The sequence below is a fragment of the Sciurus vulgaris genome (assembly GCF_902686455.1).
Source record: "Sciurus vulgaris genome assembly, chromosome: 3".
Lineage (NCBI taxonomy): Eukaryota > Metazoa > Chordata > Mammalia > Rodentia > Sciuridae > Sciurus > Sciurus vulgaris.
This window is the reverse complement of record NC_136463.1, coordinates 58,307,331-58,332,033: the sequence shown is the minus strand read 5'-3', so window position 1 is coordinate 58,332,033 and position 24,703 is coordinate 58,307,331. Positions and strand designations below refer to the sequence as shown.

Here is a 24,703-nt window from a genome sequence, read left to right as displayed (position 1 = left end):
TTCATAATAATGTGTCTTGGTGTGGGTCTGTTGTAATTTTGTATATTTGGAGTCCTATAAGCCTCTTGTACTTGGTTTTCCATTTCATTCTTCTATTTGGGAAATTTTCTGATATTATTTCATTGAATAGATTGTTCATTCCTTTGGTTTGTTTCTCTAAGCCTTCCTCAATCCCAATAATTCTTAAATTTGGCCTTTTCACGATATCCCATAATTCTTGTAGATTCTGTTCATGATTTCTTACCATCTTCTCTGTTCAACTTTGTTTTCAAGATTAAATTTTTTGTGTTCAATGTCTGAGGTTCTGTCTTCCAGGTGTTCTATCCTATTGGTTATGCTCTATGGAATTTTTAACTTGGTTTATTGTTTCCTTCATTTCAAGGATTTCTGTTTGTTTTTTTCAATATCTCTAACTCTTTATTGAAATGATCTCTTGCTTCCCATATTTGCTCCTTTAACTGTTGATTGGTGCGATCATTTAATGCCTGCATTTGCTCTTTCATCTCCTCCTTCAATGCCTGCATTTGCTCTTTCATCTCCTCGTTTGCTTCCCTGATTGTTTTAATTATGTACATTCTGAAATCCCTTTCTGACATTTCTTCTGCTGTGCTGTCATTGGGTTTTATTGATATAGTATCTAGGTTTGTTTGGGACATTTTCTTCCCTTGTTTTCTCATATTGGTCAGATGTCAGTGGGACTTTGTGATATTACAGAATTCTTCTATTGGCTTATAGTGTCCCTGTAGATTTCCAGTGTATCACTTCCTGCCTTCAGTAGTCTGAAGTCTTGGAGTAACTTGATAATGCAGTGCTTCCAAGGAAAGCTGCCCCTAGCCCGCTACTGGTTCCAGGACTTGGAGCTGGCTCTGTGTGGAAAGGCTCTCACTGGGGGGCTGCTCCGAGAAGCTAGCCTGGAGAGGTGCTTCCCACCAGAGGGAGCCAGGCTGTGGCCTGCTTGGGGACGTCCCCAGCTGCCCTGACCTGGTCCCTGAAGCAACCTGTGGGCAGGAACTCGCCACCCTGGTTCAGGGACTTGAAGCTTGGTTCTGTGCAGAGAGGCTCTCACTGGGGGGCCTGCTCTGAGATGCTGGAGAATCTGGCCCTGTGGGAGGAGCCCACTGCCGGAGTGCACAGAGCTGCCTGGGGAAGACTCTAGCTGCCCTACTTTACTCTAATCAGCCACCCAAATCCGGGCCTGCCACCCGGGCAGCGCTTCCCCGGGTGGGGGAGACTCACCCCGTGGTTCTATTTTAGTCCAAGTCTCTCAATGCCTCCCCTTCTTGAATCCTGGGTTCTGGAGCGACTGGAGATGTAGTCACCCTCTAGTCTGCCATCTTGGATCGCCCTGTGGAAAAAGCCTGCAGGCAAGGGGGCTGGGGGGGGCAGGTCCGCCTGGAGAGGTCTCTGGCTGCCTTGCCCTGGTCCCAGAGGCTGCTTGCGGGCCGGAGGTCACCGCTGGCTTGGGGACTTGTGGCTGGCTCTGTGTAGAAAGGCTCTCACTCCCCACCATTTCTTAAACCAAGCACTTTTCATGCATCCAGCCATTGAGAACTGGGATGTTTGAATAGTACAGTCAGTTTTGTTGTATATTCTTTTATTTTTACATTTTTTCTTCTTTTTAATTTTTTCCTTTTTTTATTTTTACTCTTTATCTATATTTTATTCTCACTTATCTATTTCCCAAGATTCTCTTTCTCTCTTTTCTGCTGCCAACAATCTTCTATTGATTCCTCTTTTGCTCTTCGTAAGATCTAATACTTCTATCTTCTCCCCCCACCTAACAAACATCACATCATACATCACCCGTTTTCTCTTTGTCTACCATTAGAAATTGTAGACCCTTTTGCAATCCTATTGTCTATATTGTACACAATAATTTAACACATCTTTTCTGTTTGTTGCAACAAAACTCTTAATGTCTTAATAGGAGTTATTTGGTTTAAGGCTGTATATTATTTGCTTTGGGTGCTATGAACATTGATCTCTCCCTTAAAGGTGAAGTATTGGAAACCTGCAGGGACACTATAAGTCTATAGGGTAGAAATTGTAATACCTTGGATCCGCACTCCTATAGGGGAAGACACATGAACAAAATGAAAACACAAGGGAATAAAGCACCCCAAACAAACCAAGATGCTACAATAATAGAATCCACTAGCAACACATTAGAAGAAATGTCAGAGAAGGAGATCAGAATGTACGTAGCTAAACTAGCTTGTGAAGTAAAGGATGGTATAGGAACAAATACAGATAGCCAAAGATCACTTCCATAAAGAGATTTTAAAAATAAACAGAATCTCTGGGCTGGGGATATAGCTCAGTTGGTAAAGTGCTTGCCTCACAAGCACAAGGCCCTGGGTTCAATTCCCAGCACCACCAAAAAATAAAATAAAGAATAAAAAAATAAACAGAATTTCTGAAAAAAAATTGAAATCCTTGAAATGAAGGAAACACTAAATCAAATTAAAAATCCAATAGAGGACTAGGGGTGTGGCTAATTGATTAAGTGTCCCTGGGTTCAATTCCTTGCAAAAAAATTTTTTCTTCAGTAGAAAGCATCACCAACAGACTAGATCACTTGGAAGACAGAACTTCAGGCAATGGAGACAAAACATATTATCTTGAAAATAAAGTTGACCACACAGTGAAGATGGTAAGAAATCATGAACAGAACTTCCAAGAATTATGGGATAAAATGAAAAGACCAAATTTAAGATTTATCAGAATAGAGAAAAGCACAGAAATTCAAACCAAAGAAATACACAATCTTTTCAATGAAATAATATCAGAAATTTTCCCAAACCTAAAGGGTGAAATGGAAAATCAAATACAAGAGGCTTGCAGGACCCCAGATGTACAAAATTACAATAGATCCACACCAAGGCACATTATAATGAAAATGCCTAGCATACAAAAGAAGGATAGCATTTTAAAGGTCACAAGAGAAAAGTATTAGCTTACAGGTAAAGGAAAACCAATTTGAATCTTAGCAGATTTCTCAATCCAGACCCTCAAAGCTAAGAGGTCCTGGAACAATGTACCAAGTCTGAAAGAAAATGGATGCCAACCAAGAATCTTACACTCAGCACAATTAATCATCAGATTTTATGATGAAATAAAAACATTCCATGAGAAAAAAGTTAAAAGAATTTACAACTAGAAAACCTGCACTACAGAACATTCTCAGCAAAATGTTCCATGAGAAGGAAATGAGAAAGAAAAACTACAAAAATCAGCAAAGGAAAGAACTACACTAAAGGAAAAGTCAATTAGACAAAGCAAGTCAAGTTAAAAACCAAAAATAAACCAAAATGACCAGGAATACAAATCATATCTCAATAATAACCTTGAACGTTAATGGCCTAAATTCATCATTCAGAAGACATAGACTGGCAGATTGAATTTTTTTAAAAAGACCCAACAATATGCTGTTTTACTCAATGCAATTCCAATTAAAATCCCAATGATGTACCTTACAGAAATAGAGCAAGCAATTATGAAATTCATCTGGAAGAATAAGAAACCCAGAATAGATAAAGAAATCCTTAGCAGAAAGAGCGAATCAGGGGGTATCGCAATACCAGATCTTCAACTCTACTACAAAGCAATAGTAACAAAAATGGCATGGCATTGGTACCAAAATAGACAGGTAGATCAATGGTACAGAATAGAGGACACAGACACAAACCCAAATAAATACAATTTTCTCATATAAGACAAAGGGGCCAAAAATATGCAATGGAGAAAAGATAGCCTCTTCAACAAATGGTGCTGGGAAAACTGGAAATCCATATGCAACAGAATGAAACTAAATCCCTATCTCTCACCCTGCACAAAACTCAACTCAAAAATGGATCAAGGACCTTGGAATCAGACCAGAGAAAGTATAAAAGAAAAAGTAGATCCAAATCTTCTTATAGAAGAAAAAGTAGGTCCAAATCTTCAACATGTTGGCTTAGGATCAGACTTCCTTAAGAGGATTCCCATAGCACAAGAAATAAAAGCAAGAATCAACAACTGGGATAGATTCAAACTAAAAAGCTTTTTCTCAGCAAAGGAAACTATCAATAATGTGAAGAGAGTGCCTACAGAGTGGGAGAAAATCTTTGCCACTCATACTTCAGATAGAGCACTAATTTCCAGAATATATAAAGAACTCAAAAAACTCTACACCAAGAATACAAATAATCCAATCAACAAATGCACTAAGGAAATGAACAGACACTCACAGAAGAAGATGTACAAGCAATCAACAGATATATGAAAAAATGTTCAACATCTCTAGTAACAAGAGAAATGCAAATCAAAACTACACTAAGATTCCATCTCTCCCCAATTAGAATGGCGATTATCAAGAATACAAGCAACAATAGGTGTTGGAGAGGATGTGGGAAAAAAGGTACACTCATACATTGCTGGTGGAGTTGCAAATTAGTGTAGCCACTCTGGAAAGCAGTATGGAGATTCCTCAGAAAACTTGGAATGGAACCACCATTTGACCCAGCTATCCCACTCCTTGGCCTATACCCAAAGGACTTAAAATCAGCATACTACAGAGATACAGCCACATCAATGTTCATAGCTGTTCAATTCACCATAGCCAGATTGTGGAACCAACCTAGATGCCCTTCAGTTGATGAATGGATAAAGAAACTGTGGCATATATATACAATGGAATATTAATCTGCCATGAAGAATGATAAAATTATGGCATTTGCAGGCAAATGGATGAAATTGGAGAATATCATGCTAAGTGCGATAAGCCAATCTCAAAAAACTAAAGGACAAATGATCTCGCTGATAAGCGGATGAGGACATATAATGGGGGTGGGAGGTGTTAGCGTTAGGGTTAGGGATAAGGAGGGTGGTAAGAATGGAGGAAGGAAGGACTGTATAGAGGGAAAAGAGGGGTGGGAGGGGTGGGGGGAAGGGAAAAAATAACAGAATGAATCAAACAACATTGCCCTATGTAAATTTATGATTACACAAATGGTATGCCTTGACTCCATGTACAAATAGAGAAACAACATGTATCCCATTTGCTTACAATAATAAAAAAATTAAAAATTAAAAAAATTTAAAAAAACCAAAGGCCAAGTGATCTCGCTGATAAGCAGATGATGACACATAATGGGGTGTAGGGGAGGTTAGAGTTAGGTTAGGGTTAGGTTTAGGGTTAGGGTTAGGGAGGGGGTAAGAATGGAGGAAGGAAGGACTGTATAGAGGGAAAAGAGGGGTGGGAGGGGTGGGGGGAAGGGAAAAAATAACAGAATGAATCAAACAACAAAAAATAAATAAACAAATAAATAAATATTAAAAAAATATGCTGTCTTTAAGAGACTCATCTCATAGAAAAAATATTCACAGACTGAAGGTGAAAGGATGGTAAAGAAACATATCACTCACATGGACTGCATAAAGAAGCAGGGGTTTCCATCCTCATATCAGATAAGGTAGACTTCAAGTCAAAGTTAGTCAGAAGGGATTAAAAAAAAGGACATTTCATACTGCTTAAGGGAATTATACATTAAGACATCAAAATCATAAATATTTATGCTCCAAACAATGGAGCATCTACATACATCAAACAAAATCTTCTCAATTTCAAGAATCGAATAGACCACAACACAGTAATTCTGGTGACTTTAACAAACGACTCTGACCCCTGGATAGATCTTCCAAACAAAAACTGAAAAAAGAAACTATAGAACTAAATAATAAAATCAATAATTTAGACTTAAAACACATATATAGACTATTTCATCCATCAATGTGCAAATACACTTTCTTATCAGGAGCACATGGATCCTTCTCTAAAATAAACCATATGTTATGCCACAAAGCAACTCCTGGTAAATATTAAAAAAATAGAGATACTACTCTGCATTCTATCAGATCATAATGGAATGAAATTAGAAAGCAATGATAAAATAAAAAGTATAAACTACTCCAACACCTGAGGACTAAATAATATGTTATTGAATGATGAATGGATGACAGAAGAAATCAGGGAGGAAGTTAAAAATTTGTAGAGGTAAAGGAAAACACCAATACATCATATCAAAATCTCTGGGACACTATGAATGCAGTGCTAAGAAGAAAGTTCATTGCATTGAACTCATTCACTAAAAGAATAAAAAGTCAACAAGTAAATGACATAACATTACATCTCAAAGCCCTAGAAAAAGAACAAATCAACACCAAAAGTAGTAGAAGACAGGAAATAATTAAAATCAGAGCTAAAATCAATGAAATTGAAACAAAATAAACAATTCAAAAAATTGACAAAACCAAAAGTTGGTTATTTGAAAAAATACATACAATCATAAATCCTTAACCAAACTAACAAAGAGAGAGAGAAAATCAAACTACTAAAATTTGTGATGCAAATGGAAATATCACAATGGACACTACTGAAATACAGAAGATAATTAGAAAGCATTTTGAAGATTTATACTCCAATAAAATAGAAAATCTCAAAGATATTGACAAATTTCTAGAGACATGACCTACCCAAACTGAATCAGATATACACAATTTAAATAGATTGATTTTAAGCAATGAAATAGAAGATGCCATCAAAAGTCAACCAATCAGGAGAAGCCCATGACCAAATGGATTCTCAGCCAAGTTCTACAAAACCTTCAAAGAAGAATTAACACTAATACTCTTCAAATTATTCCATGAAATAGAAGAGGAGGGAACCCTTCCAAATTCATTCTATGAGGCTAGTATCATCCTGATTCCAAAACCAGACAAAGACACATCAAGAAAAGAATACTTCAGACCAATATCCCTGATGAACATAGATGCAAACATTCTCAATAAAATTCTGGCAAATCACATAGGAAAACATATTAAAAAGATTGTGCTCCATGACCAAGTTGGGTTCAGCCCAGGGATGCATGCTTGGTTCAACATATGTAAATCAATAAAAGTAATTCATCACATCAATAGATTTAAAGACAAGAATCATGATCATCTCAATAGATGCAGAAAAAGCATTTGACAAAATATAGCACCCTTCATGTTCAAAGCACTAGAAAAACTGAAATAAAATGGAGGCCAGCAGGGAATCCTATACCCAGAAAAATTAAGCTTTAGAATTATGATGAAATAAAAACTTTTCATGATAAACAAAAGTTAAAAGAATTCACACCTAGAAAGCCTGCACTGCAAAACATACTCAATAAGAAATTTCACAAAGAAGAAATGATAAATAAAAGCGAAAACCAGCAAGGGGAGGAACTACACTAGAAGAACAGTGAATCACTGGAGAAACTAATTCAAATCAAAAACCAGAAATAAATTAAAATGACAGCCTCGGCAACATAGAGAGACCCCCATCTCAAAAAATAAGAGAATTCTCTGCTATAAAAAATATATATATTAGGTCCTGCACATGAAGTACATAGAGAAGTAACTACATTCATGTAAAAATATGATTTTTTTTCATGTAACATTGAAATATTCATGTAACATTCATATAATACTGGTTACCCCTGGGAAGTGGTTGGGATGGTTATGGAAGTCAAAAAATTTTTTTAACTTTTTACTTTACATTTTTTGTATTATATTTTGTTATTCTAATAATTAGTTAAAAAACAAGGGAGAATTGTTTTTTAAAAATTAAGTGTATTTGGATAGTTCTATCAGATTGATGTTAAATTTCCAGAATTGCATTGTGGTTATATAAGAAAATAACTATTCTTAGTAGATCCTTGCCAAAGTCCTTATAAGTAAAAGGGCATGTCATCTACAACTTATTCTCAAATAACCAGCCAAAAATAAATAAAAATAAATTGAAAAATAGCATACAGAGTTAGAAAGAGAATGTCATAATGTTATAATGGGGGAATCTAGGTAAAGTTTATATGGAAGTTCACTGTGCAACTCTTGCCATTTTCCTGTAAATTTGAAATGTTTTCAAGGTAAAAAGAATTCCTAAAAAGTTACGCATGATTTCTGGGGTGGAGATATCGGTGTGCCTCACTTTGAGGACCCTGGTGATGGTTGATTTTATGGGACATACACAGGAACCAATCATTGTTCTTCACTGAGACTTACATGCAATTAAGATAGTCAAATGAGAATATTCAGAGTGGGAGGATATGTTCTAGTGTAAATGATATAAATTAACTGTGTCCTTTGGATTTTGTGTGTCCTTGGAAAATGGTTATGTGAGCATGTATATTCTTGCTGTGAAAGATATATGAATGATGTTATCATCAAAATGGAGTCACTCAGCTGGGCGTGGTGGTGCATGCCTGTAATCCCAGCAGCTTGGGAGGCTGAGGCAGGAGAATCACAAGTTCAAAGCCAGCCTCAGAATAAATGAGGCACTAAGCAACTCAGTGAGACCCTGTCTCTAAATAAAATACAAAACATGGCTGGGGATACTACTCAGCAGTCAAGTGCCCCTGAGTTCAATCCCTGGTACCAAAAAAAAAAAAAAAATGGAGGCACTTGTGTCAACCCCAACAACAACAACAAAATGTAAATAAAGCAGGAAGGTTATAAAGTGTTCCAATACATGACTTCCTGGTAGTTAGTATCACCAAACACCCCACCACAACATTATATAAAAAGTGCTTCTTCAGGGACATCTGCCCAGCAAATGTCTAACTGTCTGCTCAACCTCAGACTGACACCACTCCTATTATTAATCATTGTGGTCAAGGATTATTGTTTCAAAATATCTGATGTAATCATCCCCATTTTTGTCTTTGAAAACTTCCCTTTGACTTTCTTTCTCCTCCTCACTTTCCACTTTCTCTAGCACATGCCCTTTCTCTTTCCCTGCAGGGAGACACTCTGTTTGCTTAATAAACTCCCTTATGTTATTTCCCGTGTCCAGTGTGGTTTTCGTGAGATTTCTTACATTGGTGCTGTGACTCGGATGGGTCCTTCCACTGCCTCTTAGGCAAGTGGAACCCCATCTGACGCTCCAGTGCCCCCGGACATGACCCCACCTTCCATTCGCCCAGACGCTCAGCTTTTTGCATGCAACACCAGACTTCAGATTGAAGTACTGCTTCAAGAGCGAACACCATAGAGATTCTTAGGCAAATATACCTGATAACTATCAAAAATAAACTGCCAGAGTCAGAAGATTTTAGTCAGTTTAAGGCCTACAGACACAGGTAGGCTTAATCTATGTTTGCTAGTACTAAATGGTGTGTTTACATTCCTGACGGCATGTTCCAGATTCTGCAACATTTATATTTGTATTAGTCTCATTTCAGTACTCATGTCTTCTTGTTCTTCTCTCATAGAAGCACCCATCCCCAAATGCCTTTACAACCTGCTCTTCCCCAACCAGACTTCTACCATGGACCCCTCAACTAACCCAATTTCTAAAAGGGGAACTCCAAACTGCTTGCCCCACGCTGCCCACTTCCAGCTCAAAGAAGCCAGATCAGTCATCACCCCCCTTTCCCTACAGCAGTAAAGGAGTTCCTAAAATTAGAGGGGTGAATGAAGCCAGAATTGGGAACAGGCAGTTAGTGTAGAAATAGGGGATCAGTCAAATCAAGGAAATGAAGTCCATGAAAACCATCTGCCTCTGGAAGTCTGGAAGTTGAAGATTGCCCCTGGGAGAACGGACATCTCACCACTCACTTAGACAGGAAGGAGAGAGAAGGCTTTGGAAAGAACTGGAGAACAAAAGATTTTCTTATAAAAACAGAAACCAGGAGATCCAAGATGGTGGACTAGAGGGAGGCTGCGTTACTTGTTGCTCCGTAACTCCGGGTTCAAGCAGAGGATATCTGTTTCTCTGTGAGGCAGTTTTTGCTGCTTATTGATCCCCTGGTGTTTACCCCATTTGTCTGCTATGAAGACCTGCAGTCTGCCAGCATATCAACGCCTTTTTTGAGAGCAGATTGCTCACTGTCAGGCTTCTATCACCCGCCATTTGCCTGCCTCTCGCCTGTCCATCGCCTGCCTTACACCTATCCATCTCCCAACACACGAGGTTCACCTCCCGATCATCCAAAAACAGGAAACTGATCGCCCACCACCAGTGGAGCACCAGCTGCCTGCTATCGCCTGGAAGTTCACTGTTACAGTACCTGCAGGTTTGATCACACGTGGCTGCTGCCATTTTGAGACAACAGCCAGGCCCCGTAGGACCCCTGGCTGGACTGAATGAGCCCCGTCTCCAGGATACCTCAGCACAACCGATCACTCCCTGCCTCTGGGGCCCTCACATCGACTGACTGCTCCCTGCCACCAGGACACCCAGACCAACTGACTGTGCCCTGTCACCGGGACCCCAGACTGACTGATTGCACCCGGCCTCCAGGATCTCACAACTACACCAAACACACTGGACCTCCAGGACCCCTGACAGACCAACTGCATCCCTTCTCCAGGACCTCCAGCTGACCATGTCCACCCCTGAGCTGCAGCTCCCCATTTGCCAACATATTTCGAAGCCAGAGCGGCCATCTTGGATAATCCTGGAAGCCATAGCTCTGATCTTTGGGTGGGGCAAATCCCATCCTGCGACACCTTCTGGAGGCTTGAAGCTCATTGTCAGGTACCTCTCATGCATCAGGCTACTGAACACTGGGAGGTTTCATTAGTATATGACTGTTATACAGTAGATTTTCTTTTTTCTCCTTTTTAAAAATTTTAAGTTTTTATTTCTTTACTTTTCTTGCTCTCTTTTCCTTTTGTTTACCTGTTCCCTCAGAGTCTCTTTCTCCCTTTTTTGCATGCTAATATCCGATTTCTTTTGATTACACTCTCACCCTTTCTATTTTCTAGAACTTCTGTATATTCTTTTCTTATCCCATTAACAGCCACATTCTACATCCCTCTGCATCCTCTTTGTCCTCCATTAGAAACTGCAGACCTTACTGCAAACCTGTTTGTTTTACCAAAGATAATATTTCAACTCATTTTGTTTACTATGACAATTTTGTTATTGTCCCCATAGGGGCTATTTGGTCTAGGATTGTATAGTGTCTGATTTGGGCCCTGCTAATATTGATCTCCCCTTAAAGAAAGGGTTTTGGAAACCTATAGGGCCACTATAAGCCTATAGGGGGAAATCTGTAATATCCCAGATCTGCACTGCCAGAGGGGAAGATACATGAACAACATGAAAAAAACAAGGGAAGAAGATGATCCAAACAAATCTAGATTCTATATTAATAGAATCCAATGACAGTATGTTAGAAAAAATGTCAGAAAAGGACTTCAGATTATACATGATTAAGATGATTCATGAAGCAAAGGATGAGATAAGAGAGCAAATGCAGGCAATGAATGATAATACCAATAAGCTGAAAGAGCACCTGCAGGAAGCAAAAGATCATTTCAACAAAGAGATAGAGATTCTCAAAAAAACAAAATAAATGGAAATCCTTGAAATGAAGGAGACAATAAACCAAATAAAAAAACTCAATGGGGTGCATCACCAAAAGACTAGACCACTTGAAAGACAGAACCTCAGACAATGAAGACAAAATATTTGATCGTGAAAATAAAGTGGCCCAAACAGAGAAGATGGTAAGAAATCATGAACAGAATCTCCAAGAACTATGGGACATCATGAAAAGACCAAATTTAAAAATCATTGGGATTGAGGAAGGCACAGAGATACAAACCAAAGGAATGAACAACCTATTCAATGAAAATCAGAAAATTTCCCAAACCTGAAGAATGAAATGGAAAATCAAATACAAGAGGCTTACAGAACACCAAATGCACAGAATCACAACAGATCTACACCAAGGCACATTATAATGAAAATGCCTAACATTCAAAATAAAGATAGGATTTTGAAGGCCACGAGAGAAAAGCATCAGATTACATATAGGGGGAGACCAATACGGATAGCAGCAAACTTCTCAACCCAGACTCTAAAAGCTAGAAGGGCCTGGAACAAAATATTTCAAGCTCTGAAAGAACATGGTTGCCAACCAAGAATCCTATACCCAGCAAAACTAACCTTCAGATTTGAAGATGAAATAAAATCCTTCCATGATAAACAAAAGTTAAAAGAATTTACAAATACAAAGCCTGCACTACAGAATGTTCTCAACAAAATATTCCATGAGGAGGAAATGAAAAACAACAATGGAGGTCAGCAAAGGGAGGAACTACCTTAGAGAAAAACCACTCAAAGGAGAAACCAAGCCAACATAAGAACCAAAAATAAGCCAAATGACTGGGAATACAAATCATATCTCAATAATAACCCTGAACGTTAATGGCCTAAACTCATCAATCAAAAGACATAGACTGGCAGAATGGATTAAAAAGAAAGACCCAACAATATGCTGCCTGCAAGAGACTCATCTCGTAGAAAAAGACATCCACAGACTAAAGGTGAAAGGATGGGAAAAAACCTACCACACACATGGACTCAGTAAAAAAGTGAGGGTTTCCATCCTTATATCAGATAAAATGGACTTCAAGCCACGTTAGTCAGAAGGGATAAAGAAGGACATTTCATAGCTTAAGGGAACCATAAATCCGGAAGACATAATGACAGTAAATATTTATGTCCCAAACAATGGTGCATCCCTGTACATCAAACAAATCCTTCTCAATTTCAGGAATCAAATAGACCACAACACAATAATTCTGGGTGACTTTAATGCACCACTGTCACCACTAGATAGATCTTCCAAACAAAATCCAACCAAAGAAACCATAGAACTCAATAACACAATCAATAACCTAGACTTCATAGACATATATAGAATATTCCATCCATCAATGAGTGGATTCACTTTCTTCTCAGCAGCACATGGAACCTTCTCGAAAATAGACCATATGTTATGCCACAAAGCAGCCCTTAGGAAATGCAAAAAAATAGAGATACTGCCTTGTGTTCTATCACATCATAATGGACTGAGAGTAGAAATCAATGACTAAATAAAAAAGAGAAATTACTCCAAACCTGGAGACTAAATAATATGCTATTGAATGAAACACAGATAACAAAAAACATCAGGGAGGAGATTAAAAAATTCTTAGAGGTCAATGAGAACGACAATACAACATATCAAAATCTCTGGGACACTATGAAAGCAGTACTAAGAGGAAAATTCATTGCATGGAGCGCATTCCAGAAGAGAATGAAAAGTCAACAACTAAATGACCTAACATTACAGCTCAAAGCCCTAGAAAAAGAAGAACAGAATAACAGCAAAAGTAGAAGACAGGAAATAATTAAAATCAGAGCTGAAATCAATGAAATTGAAACAAAAGAAACTATTCAAAAAATTGACAAAACAAAAAGTTGGTTCTTTGAGAAAGTAAACAAAATAAACAAACCCTTAGCCACACTAACAAAGAGGAGAGAGAAGACTCAAATTACTAAAATACATGATGCAAAAGGAAATATCACAACACACACCACTGAGATACAGAACACAATGAGACGCTACTTTGAAAATCTGTATTCCAACAAAATAGAAACTACTGAAGACATTGACAAATTTCTAGAGATGTATGCTCCTCCCAAACTGAACCAGGAGGACATACACAATTTAAACAGATCAATATCAGGCAATGAAATAGAAGAAGCCATTAAAAATCTACCATCCAAGAAAAGCCCAGGACCTGACAGATTCTCAGCCGAGTTCTACAAGACCTTCAAAGAAGATCTCATTCCAATACTTCTCAAAGTATTCCAGGAAATAGAAAAGGAGGGTACCCTACCAAACTCATTCTATGAAGTTAATGTCACCCTCATACCCAAACCAGGAAAAGACACATCAAGGAAAGAAAATTTTAGACCAATATCCTTGATGAATATAGATGCAAAGATCCTTAACAAAATATTGGCAAACCGTATCCAAAAACATATTAAGAAAATTGTGCACCACGATCAAGTGGGGTTCATCCCTGGAATGCAAGGATGGTTCAACATTCATAAATCAATAAACGTAATCCATCATGTCAATAGACTTAAGGATAAGAATCATATGGTTATTTTAATTGATGCAGAAAAAGCATTTGACAAAATACAACACCCCTTCATGCTCAAAACACTAGAAAAAATAGGGATAGTAGGAACATACCTGAACATTGTAAAGGTTATTTATGCTAAGCCCATGGACAACATCATTCTTAATGGAGAAAAACTGAAACCATTCCCTTTAAAAACGGGAACAAGACAGGGATGTCCTCTTTCACCATTCTATTCAACATTGTCCTCAAAACTTTAGCCAGAGCAATTAGGCAGACTAAAGAAATTAAAGGGATATGAATAGGAAAAGAGGAACTTAAGCTGTCACTATTTGCGGATGACATGATTCTATATTTAGAGGATCCAAAAACCTCCTCCAGAAAACTTCTAGACCTCATCAGTGAATTCAGCAAAATAACAGTCTATGAAATCAACACACATAAATCTACAGCATTTTTATACGCAAGCGACGAAACAGCTGAAAGGGAAATGAGGAAAACAACTCCATTTGCAATAGCCTCAAAAAAATAAAATAAAATACTTGGACATCAATCTAACCAAAGAGGTAAAAGATCTCTACAATGAAAACTACAAAACATTGAAGAAAGAAATTAAGGAAGACCTTAGAAGACGGAAAGATCTCCCATGTTCTTGGATAGGCAGAATTAATATTGTCAAAACGGCCATACTACCAAAAGTGCTATACAGATTCAATGCAATTCCAATTAAAATCCCAATGACGTACCTTACAGAAATAGAGCAAGCAATCATGAAATTCATCTGGAAGAATAAGAAACCCAGAATAGATAAAGCAATCCTTAGCAGGAAGAATGAAACAGGGGGTATCGCAATACCAGAACTTCAACTCTACTACAAAGCAATAGTAACAAAAACGGCATGGTATTGGCACCAAAATAGACAGGTAGATCAATGGTACAGAATAGAGAACACGGACACAAACCCAAATAAATACAATTTTCTCATACTAGACAAAGGTGCCAAAAATATGCAATGCAGAAAAGATAGCCTCTTCAACAAATGGTACTGGGAAAACTGGAAATCCATATGCAACAGAATGAAACTAAACCCCTATCTCCCACCCTGCACAAAACTCAACTCACAATGGATCAAGGACCTCAGAATCAGACCAGAGACCCTGCATCTTATAGAAGAAAAAGTAGGTCCAAATCTTCACCTTTTTGGCTTAGGATCATACTTCCTTAACAGGACTCCCATAGCACAAGAAATAAAAGCAAGAATCAATAACTGGGATAGATTCAAACTAAATAGCTTTCGCTCAGCAAAGGAAACTATCAGCAATGCGAAGAGAGAGCCTACAGAGTGGGAGAAAATCTTTGCCACTCACACTTTAGATAAAGCACTGATTTCCAGAATATATAAAGAACTCAAAAAAACTCTACACCAAGAATACAAATAATCCAATCAACAATGCGCTAAGGATATGAACAGACGCTTCACAGAAGATCTACAAGCAATCAAAAAACATATGAAAAAATGTTCACCATCTTTAGTAATAAGAGAAATGCAAATCAAAACTACACTAAGATTCCATCTCACCCCAATTAGAATGGCGATTATCAAGAATACAAGCAATAATAGGTGTTGGAGAGGATGTGGGGAAAAAGGTACACTCATACATTGCTGGTGGGGCTGCAAATTAGTGCAGCCACTCTGGAAAGCAGTGTGGAGATTCCTCAGAAAACTTGGAATGGAACCATCATTTGACCCAGCTATCCCACTCCTTGGCCTATACCCAAAGGACTTAAAATCAGCATATTACAGAGATACAGCCACATCAATGTTCACAGCTGCTCAATTCGCAATAGCCAGATTGTGGAACCAACCTAGATGCCCTTCAATTGATGAATGGATAAAGAAATTGTGATATATATATACACACACACACACACACACACACACACACACACACACACAATGGAATATTACTCAGCTATAAAGAATAATAAAATTATGGTATTTGCAGGCAAATGGATGAAATTGGAGAATATCATGCTAATTGAGATAAGCCAATCTCAAAAATCCAAAAGGCGAATGATCTCACTGATAAGCGGATGATGACACATAATGGGGGTGGGAGGGGGGCAAGAATGGAGGAAGGAGGGACTGTATAGAGGAAAAAGAGAGGTGGGTGGTGTGGGGGGGAAGGAAAAAAATAATGGAATGAATCAAACATCATTACTCTATGTAAATGTATGAATATGCAAATGGTGTGCTGTTACTCCATGTACAAACAGAAACAACATGTATCCCATTTGTTTACAATAAAAATAAATTTAAATAAATAAATAAATAAATGAAATTTAAAAAAAAAACAGAAACGGGGGAATGTAATGTACAAAGCTGCTCTCCCACCCTTTCCGTTGCAGCCATTTCCCCACCTCCCAACTACTGTCAGTCTGTGAACATCCTTGCTAGCTATTATTTCATCAGTTAGCTTGCAAGTATCCTTCTCTGTTATTAGTCTCCTGTTGGCCCGGCAGAATTCAACTGCTTAAGGGTAGCTACCCCCACCATCTTTTCTCTCTTGCTTTTCTCTCCCCGTGACTCACTTCTTTCTCCTCCTTGCTTTCCACTCTCTCTAGCACATGCCCTTTCTCTTTTCCTCTCATTTTCTCTCTTACCCTGCAGGGAGACACTCTTTGCTTAATAAACTCCCTTACGTGAAAAAAAAAAAAAAAAAAAAAAAAAACCTGATCTTTTTTTCCTCCCCACTTAGGTATAGGAGATTGAACCCAGGGATGCTCTTAAGCTACAATCCTCAGCCCTTTGTACTTTTTTTTTTTTTTTGAGACAGGGACTCACTAAGTTACCCAGGTTGACCTCGAACTTGCAATCCTCCTGCCTCAGCCTCCCAAGTAGCTGGGATGACAGGGATGTTCCACCATGGTTGGCTGCCTCGTCCCACCCATAGTTTACCATGTTATGCATATTCCCACAGCAATACCTTGATATTCTCATGAACTGTTCTGTGATTCTCAATAAATATCAATTTTCTTCACTGAATCTCTTTTTTTTATTTTTTATGTTGATATTGTTCAATTTCACAGATATTAAATGCAAACCACGGTTAGGGGCAGACACCAAGTCTGACATCTCCTTCACTTTTGAACTGGAGGAAAAATTAGAAGGTGGAAGAGGAGCCAGGCACAGTGGCATACACCTGTGATCCCAGCATCTCGGGGAGGCTGAGGCAGGAGAATCACAAGGTCAAGGCCAGTCTCAGCAAGTCAGCAAGCCCTATCACAAAATAAAAATTAAGAGGGCTGGGGATGTGGTAGAGCACCCCTGGGTTCAATCCCCAGTATCAAGAAAAGAAGGAGGAAGGGGAGGTGCAGGGAATGAGGGAGACTAGATGGACTAGATTACATTTTTTAACAAAGAATTACAACTGCCGGTATTCAGTGTACGGTTTTTTCTAAGCTTGAAACACACCAGCTTGGGGAAGATGAATTGTCAGCTACTGTCTTGCTGGGTCCATAGTGCTAACCACACACCTAAAGGGATAGATATTTTTCCATAGCTCTCATCCTGAGAGGAGGTTAATGCTCTAATAGGAATGATCTGGACATAGGGAAAACTTGTTCTCTTCCTGGGGACCTGAAGCCAGATGGACCAATCTCCAAAGTATGGAGGCTGGAGAATCTTGGGGCTGAAGAATGACCTATCCGTGTCAGCCGAAGACCAGACAGAGCTATAGACTGCCAGCTGGGAGAGAGGGCCCAAGGATGGCCTTGGACCTGTGGGCTGAGAACGTTGCCAGCAGCTGCCACTGTAAGTCACCTTCTGCTCTATTTACTTTCCTTTATCCATGATCCTTTAAGAGAGTCCTGCTCAAAGTTGTTATCTTCATATCATGGTCTTAGCTGTGCATGGAGAATCAAGGGGATCCTGTCCCACATTATGAAGTGCACAGGAAAAGAACAGTGGCCTCAGAATTAGTGGACCAAAGAGAACCACAAGGCCCACCAATCTCAGGAAGACAGAGATGGCATCTGAGATCATGGGGACAACGGCAAGGCAGTAAGACCAGGAGATCATGGGGCACACCGTGGACTGACCTCCGAATCCCCAGAAGACAATGCCAGGGACACTCTTGGAAACAGCTGGGCGGAAGCAAATGTTAAAGAGACATACACCCCAAAGTTGTAGAGATTTGGTTTCAAGTCACAATAATTTAAATATGAAAAGAAAGCATTGGTTTACTCTAGTAGGGTAGGGGACATGTGGATTATCCTCATCAGTTCTTTTTTAATAGAAAATAGCATGACTTGAATAAAAGTGGGATTTTCATGAGTTCCTAAAAACCTGTAGTGAAAGGAAACAAAGACCCAAAGCACCAGAAACAGAGAGAACTTTAAAAACCCAGGCCCCAAGGGAATTTTTTTTTTTTTTAATTGTACGATTCCATTTATATGTGCTACCTAGGGGGATGGGAAATCTCTATTGGGAAGATGGGGGATGGAGCAAGGGAAAGATTGTATTTGGATGAAGAAGAGCATGAAAAGAGTTAAATCCTCATAATGTATAATAGGAAATCAATAGCTGATATCTAAAGCTAATGATAAAGAACTAATAGTAGAAACGTGTATTAAGAAATGTGAAAGCAAATGTCTAAAAGGACAGCTAAGAAAATGAATGCAGGTGACTCTGGAGCATCATGATCACAAGTGACAGAGAACAGATAACATCTTTTTTTTGGGGGGGGGGGTTGATGTTGTTAGAAACCCAATAGACTACTTTGATTTTAAATTGGGTCCACAAGAAGTTATTTTTGCAATAAAGCGAATTTAAAAAAAAAAAAAAAAAAAAAAAACCTCAGTGGGAGAGTGTTGAAGCAGTGTCAACACTCAGAAAGTACTTGAGTGCCATCTAGTGGCCAGAGTGAATAGTTGCTTAGAAGGATGAAAAAGGAAAGGTCAAAAGACATTCAGGATCTGTAAGCATTCATGGTACTGATATTGTGAGACAGGCAATGTTTTAGACGCAGGAAATGTAAGACTCAATAAAACAGGTGAAATCCTGTCTTCCAAAAGTTAACATTCTATTTTCAGGTGAGGGTGATAGAAAGTAAGTTTATAACATCAGGTTGTGTCAATGGAAAATAAAGCAGGGTGAAGGTTATAGAGGGAAGGAGTAAAGCTTTAAAGGACAGGTAAAAAGACTGGATATCTGGGGAATGTCATTCCAAGAGAACGGAACAGCCAGTGAAAAGGCCTTGAGGTGAGAATATTCTTGGTGTGTTCAAGGAATAGGAAGGAGGCCTCTTAAGAGGACCCACAGCTGAGTGGGGGAGGGAAAGGGAGTAGGATATAATCCAGAGAGACAGCAAGGGCTAGATCACAGTGCCTCATGAGCCACTGGGAGGACTTTGGTTTTGATTCACAGTGAGATGGAGAGAATTGAAAGGTTTGGGGCTGAGAGGTGGCCTTAATTAATTCATATGTTAGATGGAAAATTCTGGCTGCTGGATGAAGTAGACAGCAAAAGGGCAGCATCAGCATCACAGAGAAGAGTTTAGAGGCTAGAGCAGCAATCCTGGTAAAAGAATGTGCTGGCTGTCCAGCAGTCTCTGTGGGTATGGGAAGAAGAGTCTGGTTTCGGATTTATCTCAATGATGTCAGCAGGAGTTGCTAGATTGGATGTGAGGTTTGAGAGAGAGACAGGAGTCAAAGAAGACCTGATGTTTTGGGCCCAAGCAGTCATTTACTGAAACAAGGCAGAAAGTGATCTGATTGAGAGCTCAGATCCAGGATGTCTGAAGAACTTTTGCTGAACTGAAGGCTCCTGGCAAACTTTTGATGTCCCCCTAAATAAACAAGCAGACTGAAGCTCAAAGAAATGAACCAGCCACTCAGGGACCCAGCATCTGAGCAAGCCATGGACTGAAGCTCCGGAAGCCTGAGCTCCGGCAGCTCAGGGTAAATCAGGCATCTTACAAAACTCTTGATGTTATTTCACAACAGCAAACGAGTTGGGCAATTTCATTCTCCAACCTAGAGTCCCCAAGCTCTGCTGATTGACAAAAGAGGAAGGACATCTGTGCCTGACTCTCCCAGTGCCTGACTTTGCGGTGATAATGCAGGGGCTGTTCCGCTTTCGGGTGGAGATGTTTACTAGCTGAGTGCTGGGCAGCCTGCACGGTCCCCTAGGTCTGGGATATATGTACATAATTCCAGATAGATATAGAATGTATGGATAGATGTCAGGATGGGCAAAGGGGCCCAGGAAGCCCCCAAACCACGAGAGGCTGGAAAGATGCTTCCAGTATCAACTCTAATATTTTACACTAAGGAGCTTCCCTGGCAGACACAGGGGGACGCCACCTACCCTGAGAGCCAGGGCCCAGGCCCCCAGTCCCTGCTGGAGAGTCTGCACCCTGGGTCTAGGTAATGGGTGGCAGGGTGCTATGTGCACCTGTACAAGGCTTGTGTCTGTGTCCTTGATGTAGCAATAGGCCTGGCCTGGCCTGTGCCCTCCCTAGACCACACCCCTCATATGTTCCCTCTGGGTGATTTTCCTTCCTGCTCTGGGTCATTCTCAACTAGAAGATGTCCCAAACAGGAGGATTCTGGAGAGACCTGCAAATGGGCAGCCCTGAGCTCAGTCCTGGGCTCTGAACCCACCCCTGCAGGGCATTTGCCCCCCACCTCACCCCCTCTCGGTGCTGTAACTCAAGGGTTGATCCAGGAGTCCAGATCCCAGGAGAAGGAAGAATCTGAGGAATCCAGAATAGTAAGTGCCAGTCACACCCTCACCCTCATCTCCCCATTCCTCCATCTTCCCACCCCTCCATCCTCCATTCCTTCTCCCCATCACCCTCCCTGACTAGCCCTGGGCCCTGCCCCAGCACCTCCATGGAATCTGACTTCTTCCAGTGTCTTCTGGTCCCCTTGGGGCTCATCTGTTCTGTGGTTTTTCCTACCACCCCTCTCCCCTCTCTCCTCCCAACACCATCTATTGGTAGATATCCTCAGTTTACAAAACTGAGATCCAAATGCTGAAGAGGAGTTTGCCAGGCCAAGAGAAATGGTCCCTTGAGAGTCGTGCATTGAGAATGGTAGGGGGCAGCAAAGGAAGACACTGTTTTCTACCTGCCTGATGCCATTCATCACCCACTCACTCACCCATCACCTACCCCCGTGAATATCTCCAAGGCTCCCCTGCCTGGGGCAGAGATGGCTGGAGGAACCCAGGACCAGCTGGCCCATTACTTGGAGCTACTAAAGAAGGAGGAGCTAAAGGAGTTCCAGCTTCGTCTATCCAACAAAACATTCTTTGGGTGCTCTTCTGGGGTGACACCAGCTCAAGCAGAGAAGGCAAGTGGCATGGAGGTGTCCTTGCAACTGGTGGCTCAGTATGGGGAGCAGAAAGCCTGGGACCTGGCCCTCCACACCTGGGAACAGATGGGCCTGAATCTGCTGTGTGCCCAGGCCAAGGAAGAGAGAGCCTTGATATCAAGTAAGTTGAAAAAGACCCCCACTCCAGTCCCACTGGGACCCCCCACTACCACCACTGAACCCTCCCACCAAGCCACCTCTAGGTGGGTGGCTTGGGGTTGCCCAAAGGAGCATCCAGGTGCCAGGCTAGGCTGATGGAAGGCTTACTGGGGGGCTCTTGTAAAGGGGCTCCCTTTCCCTATACCCTCTTCTATTCAAGTGCATTACCATCCCCCATGTGGTCCTCACAGCTCCTTGAAGAGCTGGTGATGGAGAGGCTGGCATTCAGAAGGGTACAGAGAAGAGCGGGCACAGATTTCAAGCCCAGCTCCCCAAGAAGCCCTTGCAAAGCATTGTAGCTATGAACACAGACTGGGAGCAGAGCAGAGGCAGCCTTCTGTCACAGCATTGCCACCCTGGGCAAATCACTTCACTACTCTGCCTCAGTTTCTCCATCTATAAAATGGGAAAGTAAGAGCCTGTCTCCTTGCTCCATGTGAGGGTTAAAAGAGATAATCCATGTGAAACCTTTAGCACAGTCCACTATACAGTAAATTCTCAATAAATACAAGCTCTTGCTATTGCTGCTGCTACTATTATTGTATTGGCAACCCTGGCAGGCAGAAGCTGGTAGCCCCACATGGGAGAGTAGAAGCTCAGAGCATAGTGTTAACTTATCAAAGAGATAACATTAGAACCAGGACTGGTGTGCAAACTTCCTGAACCCCAGATCAGGACTTTTTTGCCCAGTAATGACTGTGAGGCCATCATTCTCTGGATGAGTCTGTGGGGGAGGTTATGGAGGTCTTTAGTAGGCTCATGGATTTCTCCTGACCTCATTTGGTTAAGAATTGGGGCCTGATTAATATGAAGAACCCCAGTCTCAGTCTGCTCCTGTCCCTGCCCCTCTGACAAGCCTTCAACCTCTGTCTCCTTCCCATAGGCCACTCTCCCTCAGTCCTCAGCTCTCCAAGTATACCCACCATGGAGTCCCCCAGCTCGCCCACCTCCACAGAGGTGCTGAAGCTCTGGGGTTATTCTGGCCCGGGATGCACCAAGGAATCAAAGAGAAGAATTTTTCCTGACACACTTGGATACATCCAGAAAGGTGAGGTTTGCTGAATTGAGTTGACAGCCCTGGGACAGGAGGAAGGGGTGAGTCAGCCAGTGGATCCCCACAGGTAACCATGTACCTGCATGGGGACCTGGATGGGGGTACTATGAGGAACGATGAAGGAGCCAGGATAGGGTAGTGAACGCAATAAGGCTGGAAGTAATGGTTGTTCAGGGACCTCTTGGTGCTGAGACTGCTCCCCTTTCCATTTGACAGATGGGGAAAATGAGACCCATGTGCATCAGTCTTACCCAACTGATTTCATGGTGGCAAAGTCCTTGACCAGGCAGAGCTCAGTGCATAATCTTGGTGGCTACTGAAGATCCGTGGGGTCAGGGTAGTCCAGAAGTAGAAAGGAGGGCTCTATTCTCCAGATGGACCCCAAGAAGAGGCTAGGTTCATTCCTCGGCCCCAACCAGTTCCCTTTCCTAACTTCTCTTATTTTATTCTCCACCATTTTGGTCACCAGGGTACAAATCTCAGCTATACCCCTGCCTCTTCCTGTCCCTTCCCAACATCAAAATGGCCACTTCTTGCCAGTGCAGAAGAGCTAGAGAGATTAGCCCACCTGTTCAAGCTCACAAGCACTTAGGGGTAGAGCCAGGGCTAGAATCCAGAACAATCCATGCCTGGGGAAGTTATTTTCTTCTCCACCCTGCCCCTGCTTTGTGAAAGTCCCATCTGTACCCCCTTCCCTTCCCCTTCCTCCCTTCCCTCTCCCCTGTACCCACTCACACCCCTCTGCTCCCAAGCTCTGGCATGGGGGAACGAAGGCTCCAACTCCATTGCCCTCAGTTTTCATCCTGACTTCACCGGCTTATTGTGTGATGTGGAACAAGCCTTTCCACTCTCATCTGAGAGACTTCATGCTACTTAGTTTTAGCTCCTTGTGCCACCTCCAACTCCACAGTGTAGAATTGAGCTATACGCGTGCGTGCACACACACACACACACACACACACACACACACACACACAAATCCACTTGCACAAAATTTGAGCAAAGACTCTACCACAGATATTATAGGAGGGGCTAGACTGCTCACATGTCTCCCCCCACAAAGGTCCCCATTTATGCCAACAGCATCCTCCTCTTCCCATTGCCCAGCACAATACCCAGACTCATTGGCTCTTCCCCCTCTACTACTTGGAACAATTCCACTCTACCTCCAACTTGTATAACCTGAGTTTTCAGTGCCTTGCAAACCAGTGCATTGCAGTAAAGAGGACCCACCCTCCCTAGGATGCTGCAATAACTGTGGTTATTTGAAATAGAGAGTTTTGTCCTCAAGAGGTTCATCAAAATCATTTTTTGTAGGGGTGGGGGGCACCAGGTTTTGAACTCAGGGACACTCAACAACTGAGTCACATCCCCAGCCCTATTTTTGTATTTTATTTAGAGACAGGGTCTCACTGAGTTGCTTAGCACCTCAATTTGCTGACGCTGACTTTGAACTCATGATCCTCCTACCTCAGACTGGCGGGCTGCTGGGATTACAAGCATCCACCACCACCCAGCTCATCAAAATCTTTCTACCTTAAACACATTGTACTCCCACCAAAATATTTCAGACCAGCTGATAGGAAAATAAAACTCTACATCTACCTTTACATGACTTTAAAAATAAGATTTTAACAACTATGCCACAAGATTGTTGTGAGAGTCAAAATGCATCTTTCCAGGGACTGGGGAAATAGCTCAGTGGTAGAGCACTTGCCTATCATGCACAAAGCCCTGGGTTTAATCCCCAGTAGCACCAAAAAAAAAAAAAAAAAGAGAGAGAGAGAGAGAGATAAAAAAAAAAAATGTGTCTGAAATAAAACAGATATTCAGTAACTAGCCATTTCTTTTCTGTCATCCCCACCGCCTGCCCAGGATACCCTTCCTTGTTTCTTCTCCAAGCTCCTTCAAGCTCCACAGACCAAGAGTCTCCAAGCCAAGAGTCACCCAATCCCCCAACCTCCACAGTGCTGGGGGGCCGGGAACCTCCACCTCAGATCAACCCAGAACCAAGTCATCAGGGAGCTCCTGAGACTGAGTGGCTACTGCCTGAAACATCTGGAAACTGTTACACAGGTGAGGTCTTGCTGAGCTCCTGGGGCAGGGCAGGAGTACAAAGCATGAACAAATCAGGCCCCAGGGGGCCAGGTTGGCAGGTGAGCAGAGGACCCAGAAAAC

At 41.2% G+C, this 24,703-nt stretch overlaps 1 protein-coding gene across 3 annotated transcripts in view; it reads left to right on the top strand.

The window, feature by feature from the left end:
• Positions 1 to 20,575: 20,575 nt before the first annotated feature.
• The window catches only part of NLRP1 (NLR family pyrin domain containing 1), a 46,863-nt gene continuing 42,735 nt past the window's right edge, over positions 20,576 to 24,703 (top strand). For all 3 annotated transcript variants that reach the window (XM_079132400.1, XM_079132399.1, XM_079132401.1), the window contains exons 1-4: positions 20,576 to 20,707; positions 21,130 to 21,433; positions 22,355 to 22,519; positions 24,401 to 24,601. In XM_079132400.1, coding sequence (XP_078988526.1) covers positions 21,151 to 21,433; positions 22,355 to 22,519; positions 24,401 to 24,601 — 649 coding nt within the window. In that variant the 5' untranslated portion in view covers positions 20,576 to 20,707; positions 21,130 to 21,150. The remainder of the gene's footprint in view (positions 20,708 to 21,129; positions 21,434 to 22,354; positions 22,520 to 24,400; positions 24,602 to 24,703) is intronic.